This window comes from Elgaria multicarinata, chromosome 3, assembly GCF_023053635.1.
Source record: "Elgaria multicarinata webbii isolate HBS135686 ecotype San Diego chromosome 3, rElgMul1.1.pri, whole genome shotgun sequence".
In the NCBI taxonomy this organism is placed as follows: Eukaryota; Metazoa; Chordata; class Lepidosauria; order Squamata; family Anguidae; genus Elgaria; species Elgaria multicarinata.
Window position 1 is genome coordinate 26,810,320 of NC_086173.1, and position 18,079 is coordinate 26,828,398.

The following is an 18,079-nucleotide window of genomic DNA, read 5'->3' on the forward strand; positions in this document are numbered from 1 at the left end:
TGGTCCATAGGAAGGACCTTGCAAAAACTGACTGCCTCATTGGTGTTCCAGACCTGATGGGCCTCCTGTAATCTAGTTTAGGAGGGGGTCAGGGGAACTCTGTTTGCTCAGTCAAAGCATATATAGATATTAGGGATGTGCTCTGCTCCGTTACGGATCCCCAGATCCAAAGTGGAGTGGGCCGATCCGGACCTCCGAAGCCCAGTTCCAGATCGGATTGGGGGAGGTCCGGATCGGCCCAAATAGGTTCGGAACGGTCTGAAGCGATTTGGACCGCTTTGGAGCCAGGTAAGTGGGGAGGGGAGCTTGCCTAGCTCCCCTGTCTGCCACCACTGTGGTCTGTGCGGTGATGGCGGTGGAGCCAGGTAAGTGGGGAGGGGGAGGGGGCTTACCTGGGTTTGTCATGGTCCGTGGGGCAGCTTCAACTGCCACCCAGGCCTAACGCCAGTAATAGCCTATTTCTGGCCTTAGGCCTGGGCGGCAGGTGAAGCCGCCCCACGGACCACGATGGATGGCGGAGCCAGTTAAGTGGGGGAGGGGGGCTTACCTGGCTCCTCTGTCTGCTGGCGGACGGCGGAGCCAGGTAAGGGGGGAGGGGGGCTTATTCGGCCCCCATTTTGTCTCCCCTTCTCCACTTACCTGCCTCCGCCGTCTGCTGCAAAGGCAAGTAAGTGGGGGAGGCGGGCAAAATGGGGGCTGAATATCGATCCGGACCTCTGGATCTCGCTCCGGATCGGGATCCGAAGCAGTTCGGGGTGTGTGCGCACAGCCCTACGTAATAGATATGACCCCAGGGTCATGTCGCTAGAGCTTCTCACTGCTCCCGTTTATTCAGTGTGTGTCACTTGCAGGTGGGTGAAGTTTGAGGAAGATGTGGAAGATGGAGGAGAGCGCTGGAGTAAGCCATACGTGGCTACTCTCTCCTTGCACAGTCTGTTTGAACTGCGGAGCTGCATCATCAATGGGATCGTCCTTCTGGATATGAGTGCAAACACCACGGAAGACATTGCAGGTGCTGTTTTTTGGATAACTAAAAAGGGAAAGAAAGGGAAAGCAGTAGACGGAGCTTGGTATTCAAATGGCATCTTCCTGTTGTGCATGCTAAAGAACCTTTCAGATTCAGGGCTGGGCTGGGATGAAACAACCTTGGCCAGGGACCCTGGAGAGAGCCTCTTCCAATTAGTGTAGGCAACACCAATTGGAAGTGTTGGGGAACATGGGTGGAAGGTGCTGTTGCACCATGTCCTGGTTTGTTGGTTCCTGGTTGGCAGCTGGTTGGCCAATGTGTGAACAGAATGCTGGACTAGATGGACCCTCTTCTTATGTTCTTATGGCAGTACTGGGTTACAGGCACTAATAGCTTAATTTGGTAAAAGGCATCTCCATACATTCTTATTTGGGCTGGCCTAGATTCACTCATCTTTGGGGTTCATCCCATTGACCTATCCCCCAGAAATGACATTATTTAGGGATTATGACTGGTGGGTTCCTTTCCTCTGCTTTTGTCATTGTTACTATTTTAGAAATGTCACATGTGTGATGGCAGCCAAAGGAGAGATTAGGCTACCCTATATGTCCCCCCTCCCCCAATACCCCTGGAAGAGAAGGGTGGTGGCTGGAGCTCTGGTCTGGCAGCTGCTGTATTTTTGGAGTATTTCTTAATCAGTTAAAACAAAAGGCAGAAAAAGAGATGCCAGCCATTGTGGCATGTGCCCCCTCCCACCCAAATCTATTCAAATTGCTTTGGCTCCCTACCCTGAAAATCACCAAAATGCCCCTGCCCCCCATTTTTCCACTTGTGAACAAGGATGGTAAATTTTGGGTTGGTGGAGAGGGATTTTGGCTTCGCTGCATTTGACATATGCCGGGCGCCCCCTTCATCAAGGCTAGATACAGCTCCAGCTGAGAGCCCCCTCCCTTCTTCTGCCACCTGCCACCAGAGGGAGAGGAAGCAGCCGCCCTTCCATTGTGCTTAGACCTGTTGAACTAACCCTGTCATGCAGGTGTGAAGGCAGAAAGTCAAGACGGTTTAACTCAGCCTTCCCCAACCTGGAGCCCCCCAAAGGTGTTGGACTGCAGCTCCCATAATCCTTACCCAGCATGGCTATTGACCATTGACCATGCTGTGTCCGGATTATGGACCTTGTTGTCCAGTGCAGCTGGAGAGCTCCTGGCTAGGGGAGACTGGTCTAACCATACCAAAATAGGGAGCATTGTTCAAATTCCAAAATCTTTCCATTTAAAACAACAACAACAACAACAACGCTTGAGATACAGGGAAATTGGGCCATTCAAGGAGAAAGGTGGAGCCACAATGGGCAAAGGCATAAAGTCTGGGAACAACTTCAGAGGATAGGCGTTGCAGAATGGATCAGACTGGCACAGGGGTAAAAAGAAGGTCCCCAGGGCCTGGACTGGAAGCATTGCAAGTGGATTGCACTGTAAATCATTTGGAAGAATAATATTCCTGCTAGGTATATGAAGCTAATTATCTTTTGTAAGCCACTTTGGTGGTGGTGGGGGAATTTGCCTTGAAAGGTAACGAAAAAGTATTTAAAACTAATTATTTGTTTATTTAAAGTAATTTTATGCTACATGGCCTTGATTAGTGCTGTTAGATTGGCTTGCAACCTGAAGGTTTCCACTGAAATCATGGTTCATCATGGTTTTAATTATGGATGTTAAAAGTGGAGTGCACTTTCCAAAAATAATGTGTGTGTGTTGCATGCTACATATCTCTACTAAATATTGTTAAGGTGTGTGTTTTTTTTAGTTAATATTTTGCAAGCTTTGAGGACAGTAACTGTTTAATACCATAAAATCCTGGCCTCTCACCATTAGTAATCTTTGAGACTCACCCATTACAAAGTTCAACAAGTTAATGGCAGACCCAAAACCCTTTGGAAAACACTTCCTGGTTTTTTGTAACAGAAACTACGTAGACTCTACAGGGAAGTTCATATGTAGCAGACAATGGAAGAACTATCACATTGTGTTGATCAAAGCCCCGTATTTGTCCCTTCATGACCTCTTGATCAAGCAGGAAGAAATTTGAAATGGGCCATTAGTTTTCAGAGGTAGTTGTCCTTTTGCCTGATAACCAAAGTAATGTGTTTCTGAGGAAGAGATAATGGAGCTTTCTTTTCTTTTCTTTTTTCCTTCCTTCTTTCCAAGCAGTTTTGTAGAAATGGGTTCTTGATTGGCAAGATCCCATTCAAGCCCTCCGGTATCTGATGATGTCAGATTCTTAGCACATTTCCTTCCCACGAGGGTTGCCAATATCAGCCAATTACGCAAGATATTTCAACGAGGAATGATCAGATTGCTTTTAATTGGATTAGATGCGCAGAGAAATAAAACTCTCAAATTGCGGAAGTGAACTGCATTATTTAAAATGGGGTTGCAGATGCATTATTTCGACAGTCGTTGAGCATTTCAGCAAGGCTCATTAACTGAAGGAAAAGCACTTTCCTTCTCAAAACGAACAGAGGGATTGTCTATTCAGCTGCCTTGTGCAACGTAAACGGCTTGGACCGCTGGTTTCCATGGCTCACACCATTGTTGTGTCGGGCTTTTTTTTTTTAAAGAAAACCAGCTCTGGAATTAAAAGACCTGCCAGGCATGGGAGAAATTGTGCTCAGGTGATTCTTTCCCTGGTTTTGTTGGTGTGTGTTTCTTGCTTCATGTTATTGTAGGAAGGGCCGCTTGCCTCCCACCCTTGGAGGTTGGAAGTGGATATTGGACACAGGGGTGGCTGAAGAATTTACTGTAGCCATGCATTAAGGCCAGTTGTTGTAGTTATTCTTCTGGAACTTCAGGGCAGGAGCAGAACTTATTGGATGGCTGGAGTGTAAAGATGGAGCCCTTCACACGCAACGCAACGGTTATGCAGGAACTCTCTGTGGAGTTCTCAAACCACCGTTGAGAAATGTGTTGTCCAAACTGAGCCAAAGAGAGAAATAATCCTGATCTGAGCAGGTGGGGAGGGGGAGTTTAAGTCTTTCCTCCCCTCTTGCAGTTTTAGTTCCTCTGAAGTTGCTATTTCCATTGAGAGGAAAACTCCCATCAGTCCCAATGGCACAATCATTACTTAGCATAACATTTAATCTAGCCTAAGCCTCCCCCCCCCCAAAAAAAATGTTCATTTAGAAATGAGCTTGCCCATTCATCATTGAAACTGTATTATTCTGCACTGTAACTGAGTGACTCAGCAGGTCTTCCTTTCAGACATGGTTCTGGATCAGCATGAACCTAGTAGCGACTTTGATGAAATCACCCGTAAAAAAGTCTGGGAAGCCCTCCTGAAGAAGCATCACCATCAGAATGAGAAGAAGACAAAAAACCTCCTCCCTATTGTCCGCTCTTTCGGTGACTCTGGCCAGAAAAAGTCTGATCCTCACTCGATGGATAAGACAGGTGAGAATCCTGGGGCCTTGGCCACTCTGGTCCAGTTCACACACTGTCCTGGGATGCGCTCAGGAACTTCTGGATATTTCTAGCTGTTGGAACCAAAAGCAACAGGCACTTTCTTTCATCTCATTGTCATTACTGAAATACTGCAAATGCACCCGGTGCCAGCACAAGGCACGCTAAGGCAAGTGCTGCCCCCATCATCTAAATTGATACTGGATCTCTAGGGCCCCCTTTAATTGTATTTAGTCTGGTACTGCCAAACAGGAGCAAGGGGCCCAAGCGGATTGTCCCACCAGTGCAACCACCATCTTAAATTGGAGAGAACATTCCACAATCGGGAAGCCACCAGTGAGATGCCACTTAGTTCAAGTGTAAAGCTAAATATTGCTCTTTTAAATGGAGTACTGCTAAATCTTACAGTCAGAATAGTGCAGGAGCTAATACATATTAAGGGTTTATTAAACTGAAGTGACAGTTCAGTTCACTTCTTCATGCATTTGTCATTCTCATGAACAAAAAACATCGATGGACCGCAGGACTTGTGGATGAAAGCATATGTTCCATGTACTTTATGTTGAGAAAGGTGTGTCCGTGTATATATTTTCATCCATATAAACATGCAGTTGATGAAAATAGATCCAGTGACCAAGATATGTTGAGATTCATCATTAAAGTATCTTTTCATCTATAATTATTTCATATTTTCCTCCTAGGAATGCACACATTGAATCTCCAGCCTCCTTCACACTCCTTAGACGTAAGAAATGGATTGAGCCATGATACTACTCCAACAGACTTGAGCAAAGTGAGCCCTTATTTATTCATTGCTGTTTGACCTTCATTTTACCAAAGTGAAAAAGATCACATAAAATTCAAGTCAGATTTAAAACATCTTAAAATCAAACAACTTAAAAGGAGGAGATAACATTCACACTTATGCCTGAAGTTTGAATTATTTCCTGAAGGTCATCAAATTAAGCCTTTGATCAAGCAAAGTGTCCCCAAGATGTTCTGACTTCAGTTCCACAAAGAGGAAATTCAGAAGCCTTCCAGGCCCAGTTTATCTAACTCACTCACCCATCTTCAAAGCCAGAACATCAGACTCCTCTGCCATCTTAAGGAGATGATCCAGTCAATGGGGTTGGATCTAAACTAAGGGTTGGATCCAGCATAAGTCTTCTGTGGATGAAAGGACTCTTAATTCTCCTCTGCAAATGCCCTCCCCACTGTAACAAGCAATATATGGAGCAGAGAATGTCATATTTCTCTTGTAATGTGTAGTTTCACCATCAGCCTTGTGCTCTGGATATGTCGGCTATATGAAGTCCAGACAGATCTTGCAGTACTTGACTAATTGGTCAATGAGATTGCTTAGTTAGGAGAAGACTGGTCTCTACCTTATTGCACTTAAAATATTAATTACAAAAGGAGAATTTTGAAATGAATATCTTTGATGTAAGTTTGGGGCAGAGAGAAAAGCCTAGAAGTTATGTACTGATTTTAGAGGAAACTACTAGGGTTGAAACAAGTGTTTCCCAGCAAACACAGTTTCAATGTGAAAAAGGAATTCGTAAAAGATCACCCCTAATGTACCTTTTTTTGCACCAATTTGGAGCTTTTCACAACACTGATTGGTGCAGCTTTGGTATCATTTTTTGCTCTGACACCATCACACAGCTAATCAGATTTGGTTATGTGAGGCCAAACTAAGCCACTCCTCAGTAGGGGTTCACTCTGCCTTAATGTCCTCAGCTAAGTTGCCTCTGTGATGATGTAACTATTAGCAGAAAGGGCTATTTTCAAGTAAAAATGGTGCCAAATGGATCAGTGCAAAGAAGATCAAAACAGAGTACTGGTACGGCCATGTGAATACCAGATATGATGTGTGAAGGTGTCTCACCTGAATGTGCGTTGGGGTGGTGGTGATTCATTTCTGTGCAGTTTTCCCTAGCAAAAATATATATATATTTGTGGAAGTCACTGGGCAAGGGTTCTCTCAAAAGTTCTGTGCAAACAAGGGGAGTGCACTGTTTGGCAGACAAAATATTGGTCAAATGCACTCCACTTCATTTCATTTTACCCCTAGAAATTACGTCCTGTTTTTTGGAATTAGGCAGAGCTTCATTTTATGAAGAAGATCCCTGTTGGAGCAGAAGCTTCAAACGTTCTAATCGGAGAGCTGGATTTTCTTACTCGACCCATCGTTGCCTTTGTGCGCTTAACACCAGCTGTTCTTCTCCAGGGTATGACTGAAATTCCACTCCCTACCAGGTGAGAGTTTCCGGTAATGGTAGTGGGGCTAATAATAATAATAATAATAATAATAATAATAATAATAATAATAATAATAAAAAATTATGAGAAATTTTATGCATGCATATAATTTGCCAAAGTTTGTTCTTTGAGCTTTTGTTGCAGAATTGCTTAATTTTTGTTTATGATTTGGCGGGGGTACGGGGGGAGGATTGTTGGGATATGGACTTGGTAATGGCAAGATTTGGGGGTAGTGTGGGGAATAATAGGCTTAAGGGAGGGGAAGATTTCAACCTCCTGATCAAGGGATCTTCCAACTTGCTTAAATGACCTGTGCCTTTCCATCTTTTAGCAGAAATTGGCAATCATTTTTCTGTCTTTGCCCCAGAGTCAAGATAGTAGAAACCAATAATAATAATAATAATAATAATAATAATAATAATAATAATAATAATTTCGTACCCGCCTCTCCATTTTGATCGAGGCGGAGAACAATAGTAAATATAAAATACGTAAAACTGAATTAAGAACATAATATACATTGTTAAAACATCCTAAAAACATCCTAATAATAAAAATGTAGGAAACAGTGTAAGCGAGCCTTGGCTTGGATCCTGAGATCTGCTAACACAAAGTACCAAGATTCAGCAAATAGTTGCACAAGCATTAATGCAAGACACAGTCAAAGGAATGCATGGTTGCTGCAGGACTTATTTAGTATTTCTCCAACATGTCCCCATAGTATGAATGGGTAAGAAATTTGTTCGGTTTGCATTTCAGTGAGAACTTGCCGAATTTGCACTTCCCAAACCTGAACACAGATCAGAATGCAGTTATCAAGATCTCTATTTTTCTGAAGTTGTGACACAGTTCACATGTTCTGGAAACGAAGCTAAGATCTAAAATGCAAGGACCAAGAAACATGCCTCTTCTGCACAGAATGCTTGTGGGGTTAGGAGTACTCACAGCTGAGTCATTCCAAAGGAGTTACTGGTGAAGGTCTGAGTGTTCCTGAATCTTCAGTCGCTCATTTCATTATTCAGTTGCTCACTTAATTTATTCATTGATGCAATTGTGGAAAATATGGAGGAGTTAATGGAGACCTCTACAGTACCCCAGATTCTGGCGGCCAGAAAGCATGAATTCTGTGCCATTGCTCAGTTCCCTGATATAATTTGAATTGTGGTTTGTACACATCTGTATAATTGCTCCTCCAGATTCAGAGGCAATGAACAGGAAGAAGTTCCACAGCTTGAACACACATATATATTCTGAATGTCAACAGTATGTGCAGACCTAGACTGTATGCCTGCTAGTTATGGGTGGCTCCTGCGTAAATGTATCACACTTCTCAGAGTAGTGACACCAAGTGCAGAATATATACCCATACAGCCTACAACTCCCAGCATCCAGTGCCTGGGAGGGCTGTACTTACCAGGGCCCAGGAGCAGAGGGAATACAGGAAGTAGATGCCGCCATCGCCAAGTCCTCCGTGCGATCGCCAGCTTCCCCACTGGATGCTGGGAATTGTAGGCTGTATGGGGGGCCTAGGGCTGTGCAAGAAAATGGCGGATCCATCATAAAATGGCGGATCCACCATGAAATGGCCTCCGTGATTCGGATTTCTGAATCCGAGGCTTGCACAGTCCTATCCTATTCCCATACCCTTTAAACACTTGTAGAAGGTAATGCACACAAACAGAAGCAAACTGGACCCTTAAGAGTATACACTTCATCATCGAGCGTGCATTCAGGGAAATGAAAATGCATTTCAGAATCCTGCATGGCACTAGTGGAAACGCACTGCTTGAGCCTCAACTTTTGTGGTAAAAAGCAGTGCTTCACGACGTCGTAGTCAGACAGTCACTGCCTCTTCCAGTGGAGGTCAGTGACTGTGAGATATGAGTGCCAGTCCTGCCCACATGGCAGCAGATAGAGTGGAGCAATCTGCAGCAATTTTAATTCCGGATAGTGTTGTAGAGGTACACCGCATGCTGGGGGTCACAGAGGCAGCAACACAGCTGTGCTCCAAATGGAAGCGGCTACCAGGCTGGTGCAGAACGACAGGAGAAGACTGCAATCCTGCCAGGATACTTAGTATAAGAACATTCTGGAATGCAACAGGACGTCTGCCATTTGGAGTCAGAAAGTTTCCTGGTAAGTCCCCACTGCTTGGAACCCAATATCTAGTCTCTGGGGAATGTTGGTTTTGGGGGGATGCAGGGTGTTTTGCTGCTGTTTTTGCAACCTCCATTGGGAAGGGTTTTTTGATGGGATTCCTGCACAACCTTATGGATTCTACACTAGTTGTGCAACTGCCACAGTTGTTTGTACTGGGCCCATATGGCAGTTGCGCAAAGTATACCAAGGTCCTGTGAGTGAGAATGGGTTGCTGTGGTGTTCTGCCCCACCGCCCTCCACCCTGGTGCTAATGAAAATGCACATTTGTGTCACAGCATCATACAGGTTTATCAACCACGATCGGAAGGAGGAAAGAGAAGACAGTGGCAGCAATGAGAATGTAGATGGGGAGTTTGCTGCAGAGAGAATGCAACCCTGGGAACACTGAGAGGATAGAATACAGTTAGTCATCAAGGGGCAGCCTACTGCAGCAAGAGGTGACTGCTGGTGGACAGCAGTCTGAGCATGAGCACTGTTCATCAGCCCATAGGCATCCCCCAGTTTCATGAGGGATATTGGGGGAAATACAGAGAGGATATTACAGCAACGTGAATATGCAGTTTTGTTCAGTATGTTGGAGCAGGTGAAGCTTAACTGGGTAACTGTGGCGGGGGTGGTTTTGTGAAAGCATTGGTGTGGTTTCGTTGGTTGCTGGTAACGGTCTCTGTAAATTGATCAGGAAATTTACTTGTACAGCTGTTGAGAACTGTTACCTATTATGCCTGAACAGCTTCTTCTCCCACAATCTTCTCCACAGCTGATCAGCTAGAGGCGTTGATAATGGGATCAGGCATTGTGGGACCCTCCAGGCCAGAAGGATGGCGGCAGAAGCATCAGTAGGAAATCTGTTCTTCAAAACATGGTTGTTTCATTTTTTTCTTTAATACTGCCATTGGATCTACTGTTTCTGGACAATAAAAAGAATTGTTTGAGCCAATGAACAGTGTGCAATTTATTTGCTGAATTAATACTTTGTTTGCAATGCTAAAGCATCAGCTTTAGATCAAGATTATGATATTCAGAATGCCATCTTGAGGGATCAGGTGAACATACTGCTCTAACTCTTGGAAACCATCCATGTCCATGACATCTTTCGTGAACTAGCTCATGGTTCAACTCAGTTTTCTGAGTGCAAACTCCTTCTCTTGCACTCCAACTCTCTGCTGTTAATGCTATCTGCCTCGTGCTCATGGGGTGATTAATTAGAATCCAAGCCAATGCTTTTTACTACTCTGATACAAAATAGTCTGAAGCCAACCCTGTAAGGATAAACAATTTTGTATGGGAGGTATCTCACAGTCCTGATCACCTTTCTCCCTTCTTCCTCGACCACCGCCACCCGGCAGCTGTGGAACGCTCCTCCGTTGCAATTAACATAACCGCAATACGTCTAGCAGCCCCTGCAAAGACATTCCATTTCCTTCAAGGCATTTGAACACGCTAGTAAAGACACAGAGCACTCCCACAAATTACACAGCCAGTGTGTTGTTTGAATGCACACCGTTTTTATACTGATAGTTCAAACATGCCAAGTATGGATGATATACAGTACACACCTATGCATCTTGAAACACCTGGATACACACATTTTGGAAGCTTGATTGAGCCAGGGCCGCAAGGTGTTTATGCATGAGTGTTTCATATGTTATATTTTTGTTGTAGAAAACAGTGCACCTCCACAATACAAACAGCAAGCACACAGATGACACACGCATACACACACACACACACACATACAGGATGGGACGTGGGAGACTAAAGTTGTATTTACATGCGCATGTGTTGTCCACACTGTGTGTTTATTCCCGGAAACATTGGTGTACCTACAGCAGACCGGTTTGCTGTATAAAAAGTGAAGCTAACCAGACTGTCTTCCCCTGGGGACCTGTTCCAAATAAATAATGTAGAAACCTCCGGGCTACAGAGTGGTCAGTCTAGAATAGCCCTTTCCCTTCTGTTCCTACTCAGATCTGGTTCTTACGGTGCTGTCATTGAAACCACTGTTGTCAGGGGAAAGTGTATTGTGTGAATGGGAGAGAGATGGGTGTTACCTCCCATGCCTGAGAAGGGCCAAGGGTAGTATGCAGGAATGAATCCTCAGGTGGTTGGGGCTAGAAATTAATCTGAAAGGAAGAGAGCAGCCTGACCCTTCAGCTTGGTGTCTAAAAAAAGTGTGGAAGGAGGGAGAATTGGGCTTGGGGGAGATGCACATTTGGCAGCCCATTTCCCCCCAGCAGGATCTGGACACGGGGATGCCTTGGAACATATGCTTCCTTTGTGTCCAATTATGCCTCCTTTACTTGTGAAATTTTACAGCACACCCCCCCTTGTTTAAAGGACACATGTGGGGGGCCGAAAAACGTCCAGACCTCTTAAAAACACATAGCCCATTGCATAACAAAAGTGATCTCTCCCTCTTTTTTATGTCTAGGTTCTTGTTTATCTTGCTGGGTCCGCTAGGGAAAGGACAGCAGTATCATGAAATTGGAAGGTCAATGGCTACTCTTATGACTGATGAGGTACACTAAATAAAACAAAACATTGTTGGGGTGGGGGATAGCGGAGTCATTGTGAATCCAGTTCTAGCCTCAGTTGTCCAAATGGAAGTTTATATAATCGTTTTAATAGGAAAAGCGTCATGGCATGGCAATTTCCCCATCATTCTCTTGTATTTGAGCCTACACGTGGTTAGTTTAACATTTTATCATGTCCTCGTTCAGCTTGTGGGTTCCTGGTCGACAGTTGGCCACCGTGTTTACTGGATTAGATGGACCCTTGGTCTGATCCAACATGGCTCCTCTTATGTTCCTATGTTCTTAAAAAGGACTCTGATGAATAGCAGGTTCATTCCCTATAATGGTGATAGAGGAGGCATCCGTGCTCAAATTTCAGGAAGGCAGCATGGGGCAGGCAGCCCCCTTACCTTTTGTGAAGGCCCTTTAGCTACTGTGTTTAGAAGTCTATGGAGGTGTCCGAGGATGGGGCTTCTGGGCTTTGTTAAGGGTCCTAACCTTTTCCATAATTTGAGCACTGTAAAGATTGTCCAGGGCCGGTGCTATCATTAGGCCAACTAGGCAGCCGCCTAGGGCGCAGACCTCAGAGGGGCGCAGCACTGCCCTTTAAGGGTCACAGTTTTATACAAGTTAGCTGTTTTAAGAAAAAACATAATAAAAGGAAAATATAATAGTTCAGATTTTGGTGTGTGTGTGTGCAAGTAGCTTGCCTTGCCTCGGGCGCAAAATAGTCTGGCACCAGCCCTGATGGTTACAGTGGAAACCTATTGCTAGTAATAAGAGACATTGTGCTAAGGTTGGCACTTATTTTGTGAAATTACATATTTGAAAGAAAGAGAAAAAAAAGCAAGTACAACTTCAGGAACGGCTTGTTCTTAGTAGCAGAATCGGCAGGCTACCAATAGTATATAGTAGGAGAAACTGTGTGAAAATTAGTTAATGCAGACATACCACTGACAGAAGCAGCTAATAACGGTGTGGTTCTTGGAGCCACTGCATGTTGAAGTATGCTCTTTTTTTGAGATATGCAGAAGCATTCCCCTGCCTGGTAAAATACTCTGTACCCACAAAGCCTGAATATTGCTCCACCAATAAAGTCATCCGATGTAAAGTGACTCCTTACCTATTTCATCCCTTATTTTTCAGGACAAGTAAACCAATATCTGCTCATTCAAATATATGATTTGATGAGACATTCTTTGAATTTCAAATTGCTTTTGTTGTTATTATTTCAGAGTTAATGTAATAAACTGATGTTTTTCTCTTGGTCTCCCATCTATAGGTTTTTCATGATGTTGCTTACAAAGCCAAGGACCGCACTGATCTTTTGGCTGGGATTGATGAATTTTTAGACCAGGTGACAGTCTTACCACCTGGAGAATGGGATCCATCAATCAGAATTGAGCCACCCAAAAATCTCCCTTCCCAGGTAAATCACCACTTTTTCTCTCCAGCATGCTAGAATGCAATAGCTGCACTTTTGGAAGAAAGTGCCTTATGCTGGAGAGGTTGTTCTCTAAATTAGTTGGACAGTGGTGCAGTATAATCAAGATCATAACATATTTTAAGGCTCTCTTCCTGTCTTGTCTGTAGCTAAGGCCCCACAGAGAACATGCTCAGGCATCTTGGCACATTGCAAGTGAAGGAAAAACTTTATCTATGTTGTGTCTCAAATACCACAGCTATGACAATCTGCAAATGTGTGCACATGATCCTATGTACATGATTTGACTTTCGGTACACTGTTTTAAATGCCACCTTTTGATGGCTTCTGCAGGGCATTTGCATGGACAGAAGGGGTTCCCTGCAGGTGATGTAACTGGGAGGTAATATGGGTGGAACTTTTTGTCTAGCATGAATTGAAATAGTTAGGAGCATTTGGCCTTGTCCAGCTCTTTAGTCAGGAGCAGGCCTGCAGAATCTGTATTCTACCAAGTTGAATGCAGCACACTAGAATTGGTCCTTCAGTCTCATGATAATAGTATCTCCAGATGACTCAGCCATTTCTGTGTGCTCATCCTTAAACTTCTCTGCTAAATTTCCATGCAAAACACCCCCGTTTGCTCAGCCTGTTTTCTTACTCTCAGGAACCAGAGAATCTTGAGGTAGGGGTGTCCCTGGAAACAGCCTATACTGTGGTACAGGCCATTTCCTGGGATGCTCCCTTCCCACAATGCCTGGCTCTGAGGAAGGACCCCCTCAGAGTTAAGCAGTTGGACTTGGCTGATGCTCTGTGAAACTGCACCGATTGCTTTTTCTAACTGAGGCAGCTCTTGAGGAAGCTCACCCACCCTCTGGATCATCTTGAAAGGGTGGGTGGGTGCTCTGGAGAGCAGTGTTGGTTGTGCTCCCCCTGTGGCATTTGCCACAGCAGCAGAGTGGGGCTGGCAGGGCTTTCTGAAGCACCTGCCGTTGTTGGCTCCACTCTCCAATGTGGGAAACCCCGCAGTGGGAGAGCAGCTGGCAAGGGGTCCTTCTCCATGAGGGGCCTTCTCTGCTGTGGCACCCCGGCTGTGGAATGAGCTCCCTAAGGAGGTTCGCCTGGCATCTACGCTATATTCTTTCAGGCGCCAGGTGAAGACCTTTTTATTCTCTCAGCATTTTAACAGTTTAAAGTTACTGTTTTAAATTTGTATTTTAAATTTGTATTTCTGCGCTGCTGCTGATTTTCCCCTGGTTGTGCTTTTACATTGTATTTTATATCATGCTTTTATACTGTTTGTTTTATACTTTGAATGGTTTTAATTTTTGTGAACTGCCCAGGGAGCTTCGGCTATTGGGAGGAATAAAAATGCAATAAATAAATAAATAAATAAATAAGGCTCTCCAGAGCACCTACCTACCCAGCAGCAGCCACAAGGGCCCTTCTACCAGGGAGGGAGGGGGACGTGCAAGTTGCTGCTCCGCTCATATGGCTGCTTGAGGCAGGGGATTTTCCCCACCTCATATGAAGACCAGCTGTTGATCTCCTATTCGTCAGGCAAGATTTTATACAGAGGCAGGTTTTATGGGGAGGGGGAGAACAGTGACTAGATGGTGAAGTCACATTGTCTGCAAGTTCAGGCTAGTCCCAATGTGTAGTGTGGCAGGAGGCATCTGCAGGCATTCAAAATAGGCTCAGTAGGTCATGGGATGGTTACAAGCATTTCCTCCTATCCCTGGTTTTTCTGGGAAGAAGAACGGGGAAATGTTTCATCCTCCATTTCGTGGAATACGAAGTCCAGATATTCTCAGAAGTGTTTTCCATCGTGGTCGAAGCACATGGATTTGTTCACTGGTGGATCACAGAGAGAAATTTGGTAGTCTTTATATTAATAATTTTAGAAGTTGTTCTAGGTAATAAAAGTCAATTGAAGTCAATCTGGGTAGTATTACCGAGTAGTTGCGGGGGATGAATCCCCAGAGAATAGAAGTCCCAACTGCTGGTGGTATAAAATCCTCATTCACCATTGTAGAGTCCTGCTGTGGGGTGGCAAAATATGGTATTGTCTTAGTCTCACAAAAAAGCAAAGGTAGCCGTGTTGACCAAAATAGCAGTTTGAAAAACAAAACACCACACCTGCTGCTGTAGTAGAATGAGTCAGGTAGCAACCTAAGCACAAAGAGAATGAGAAATAAGCTGAAGCAAACAGAGCATAAACCACCACCACCACCACCACCACCACCACCACACAACCCTACCAAAATTGCAAGCTGAGCCAGGTGTCTCAGGGCCCTGCTAGATGAGGGTTTAGCCCGGTGTGAGGCCCGGGCTCCCCATTGTGTGTCCAGATGACGCACAGGGGATCCCGGACTCAGGCAGGGCTCAAACCTCCCTGGCCCCGGGGTAACCGGCACCACATTTGGCCCGGTTTTTCCACAGCCCCGGGCTGAGGAAGGTCTAGCCTGTTCTGTGGCTTTCCCCGGCTACGCCGCTTACACATGAGTAGCCGGGAGAAGCTGTGCCCATCGGGCCGGGGTGGGGAGAGGAAATCACGGGGGGAGGGAGATCGGGGCCAGAGGGGGAAATTGTGGGGGGGGGGAAGAGATGGGGGCCAGAAGAGCGGACCTGGCGGGAGTGATGAGGGGGAAGAGTGGAGCCAGGGGACATCGGGGGGGATCGTGGCCCAGGGGCGATGGGGGGGATAGGAGATCACGGGCGGTTGGGGATTGATCAGAGGCGGGGGGGAAAGAGTGGAGGCGGCAGGAGAGATGGACGAGTGGAGCCAGGGTGGGGAGATCGCGGTGGGGGGGAGGGAGATTGCAGCCGGGGGGGAGGGAGATTGGAGGCAGCAGGGAGCGGGGAAACCTTTTTAAAATATTTTGAAAAAAACACCACTTACCTGAGCGCTCCTGCTCCGGTCCCTTTAAAACATAAAAAAATGACGGACACAACGGGGCTTCCTTAACCCCGTCGTGTCTGACATCTAGCTAGGAGCGACAGCACGTGCTAGCTGCAGCACGAGCTGGCCTCTCCACACGGCCGGATTCACAGGTAGGTCTACCAAAGCCCTCAGAAGCATAAAAAGAAAATCCCCTAGACCAAAGCAAACAATGCCCCCTTCAAATAAGTCAGGAACCAGCTCAAAATTAACAAATTTTGCTTATTAGAGCAGTCCCACCCACCCAAACCTGCCCTGGTTGCTTACTTGTTCTGATTTCCCCCTGGGTGGACTGCAGTCCTACCTACAAGCCACAGGCTTTTATATCAGCAGTCTGAGTCAGGGGACCCAACAGCCAAAGCTCCATCCCTAAGTTAAGAGAGGGGGGAAAAGACAGTTTGAAAATAATATATATTCCCACCCACAAGTGGAGGCAGGTGACTCAGTAGTCTAAGCAATAGGGGAATGAGGAAAAGAGTTCAAACGAACAAGAGCCAAAACCAGAATAATAGAATCATAGAATAGTAGAGTTGGAAGGGGCTTATAAGGCCAACGAGTCCAACCCCCTGCTCAATGCAGGAATCTACCTTAACGCATCCCTGACAGATGGCCGTCCAGCTGTCTCTTGAATGACTCTAGTGTGGGAGAGCCCACAACCCCCCTAGGCAATTGGTTCCATTGTCGTACTGCTCTAACAGTCGGGAAGTTTTTCCAGATGTCCAACTGAAATCTGGCTTCCTGTAACTTGAGCCCGTTATTCCGTGTCCTGCACTCTGGGAGGATCGAGAAGAGATCCTGGCCCTCCTCTGTGTGACAACCTTTTAAGTATTTGAAGAGTTCTATCATGTCTCTCCTCAATCTTCTCTTCTCCAGGCTAAGCATGCCTGGTTCTTTCAGTCTCTCCTCATAGGGCTTTGTTTCCAGACCCCTCATCATCCTGGTTGCCCTCCTCTGAACACGCTCCAGCTTGTCCACGTCCTTCTTGAATTGTGGAGCCCAGAACTGGACGCAATACTCTAGATGAGGCTTAACCAGGGCTGAATAGAGGGGAACCAGTACCTCACGCAATTTGGAAGCGATACTTCTATTAATGCAGCCCAAAATAACATTTGCCTTTCTTGCAGCTACATCACACTGTTGACTCATATTCAGCTTGTGATCTACAACATGAGAACACAGAATCCCAACCACAATAGCAGGTTGAGTTAGGTGAATTAGTAGCCGAAGCACACACACACACAGAGAGAGAAAATAGAGCAAAAAAGCCTTCAAATAAGCCACCAACTCAGCTCGAAATCTACAAATCCACCCGCTCTTTGTATCTTAGAGCAGTCTCCTATGGAACTTCCGTGGTGTCTCACTTACTCCTTTCTACAGATCTCACCTGCTTCGATTACCCCGGCTGTGAAGTATATTTAAACTCCCTGAGTCCTTGAATAGAAGACAACCCAAATTAATAAGACTGTTCATAATGTTCCAATTTTATTAGGAAAAACGAAAGACGCCAGGAATGCCAGGATTCCCCAATGGAAGTGTTTGCCATGATGAAGCTGAAGTTCACAGCGGGCCAGAGCTCCAGAGAACAGGAAGGTGAATTCTTTGTGCTTCCACCAAAGGCAGCTTCCACCCTTCCATAACACTAGAACTCAGGGTCCCCCAATGACATTGGCAGTAGCTCAAGTGTTGGCAATGGCTGCCCATGTACATCTTCTGCTTTGAAGCATTACTCCAGGTGACCTTTGCTAGCGTTCAGGGCCATATTTAGAAAACTAGTTAGTAGGGATGGCTGTCCTGGGGGGAAATCTGATTCTTTTAAGGCTCACTAGATTTCCCTTGGAGTCATTGGCTTAGCTTGCATTTGCGAGCTGAGTTCCAGGATTTTTCCTGAAATCCTCCAACTCACCTCGGTCCCCCTTCTTCTTAAAATGACAGTTATTCAAACCGCTGCTGTAATTTGTGTAATTCATGCAAATTGCGGTTGTGATTTGCTTAATTTGTGCAAATTATGACCAATAGCATGCTTAATTTGCGCAAATTGCGCTCATGACGTGCAGATATAATTTGTGCAAAATAAGCGTATGGCAGGCGTAATTTGCGCAAGTCAAGCAAATTATGGCTGGAATTTGTCCAAATTTTGCAAATTGAGATTGTGATTTCTGTAAATGTCAGTTTAAGAATGACCCCCCCACCCCCCAAAAAATCCACAGGTTGGCCCAACTTGATCTTCTTCAAGTCAAGCCAACTCGCAGGTGAGCAAGCCGAAGTCCGGGGGGCTGAGCTGATGAAAGCTTGGTGAATTTCACCCCAGGACAGATCCCTTTGACATCTCTAGTGACTAGCCTTAAGGAACACAGTAGT

At 45.4% G+C, this 18,079-nt stretch overlaps 1 protein-coding gene across 1 annotated transcript in view; it reads left to right on the forward strand.

The window, feature by feature from the left end:
• SLC4A8 (solute carrier family 4 member 8) overlaps positions 1 to 18,079 on the forward strand; it is a 70,025-nt gene that overhangs the window by 24,305 nt on the left and 27,641 nt on the right. Inside the window, exons 5-11 of the mRNA XM_063119766.1 lie at positions 852 to 1,012; positions 4,228 to 4,416; positions 5,127 to 5,218; positions 6,527 to 6,684; positions 11,279 to 11,366; positions 12,643 to 12,789; positions 17,211 to 17,311. Coding sequence (XP_062975836.1) covers positions 852 to 1,012; positions 4,228 to 4,416; positions 5,127 to 5,218; positions 6,527 to 6,684; positions 11,279 to 11,366; positions 12,643 to 12,789; positions 17,211 to 17,311 — 936 coding nt within the window. The remainder of the gene's footprint in view (positions 1 to 851; positions 1,013 to 4,227; positions 4,417 to 5,126; positions 5,219 to 6,526; positions 6,685 to 11,278; positions 11,367 to 12,642; positions 12,790 to 17,210; positions 17,312 to 18,079) is intronic.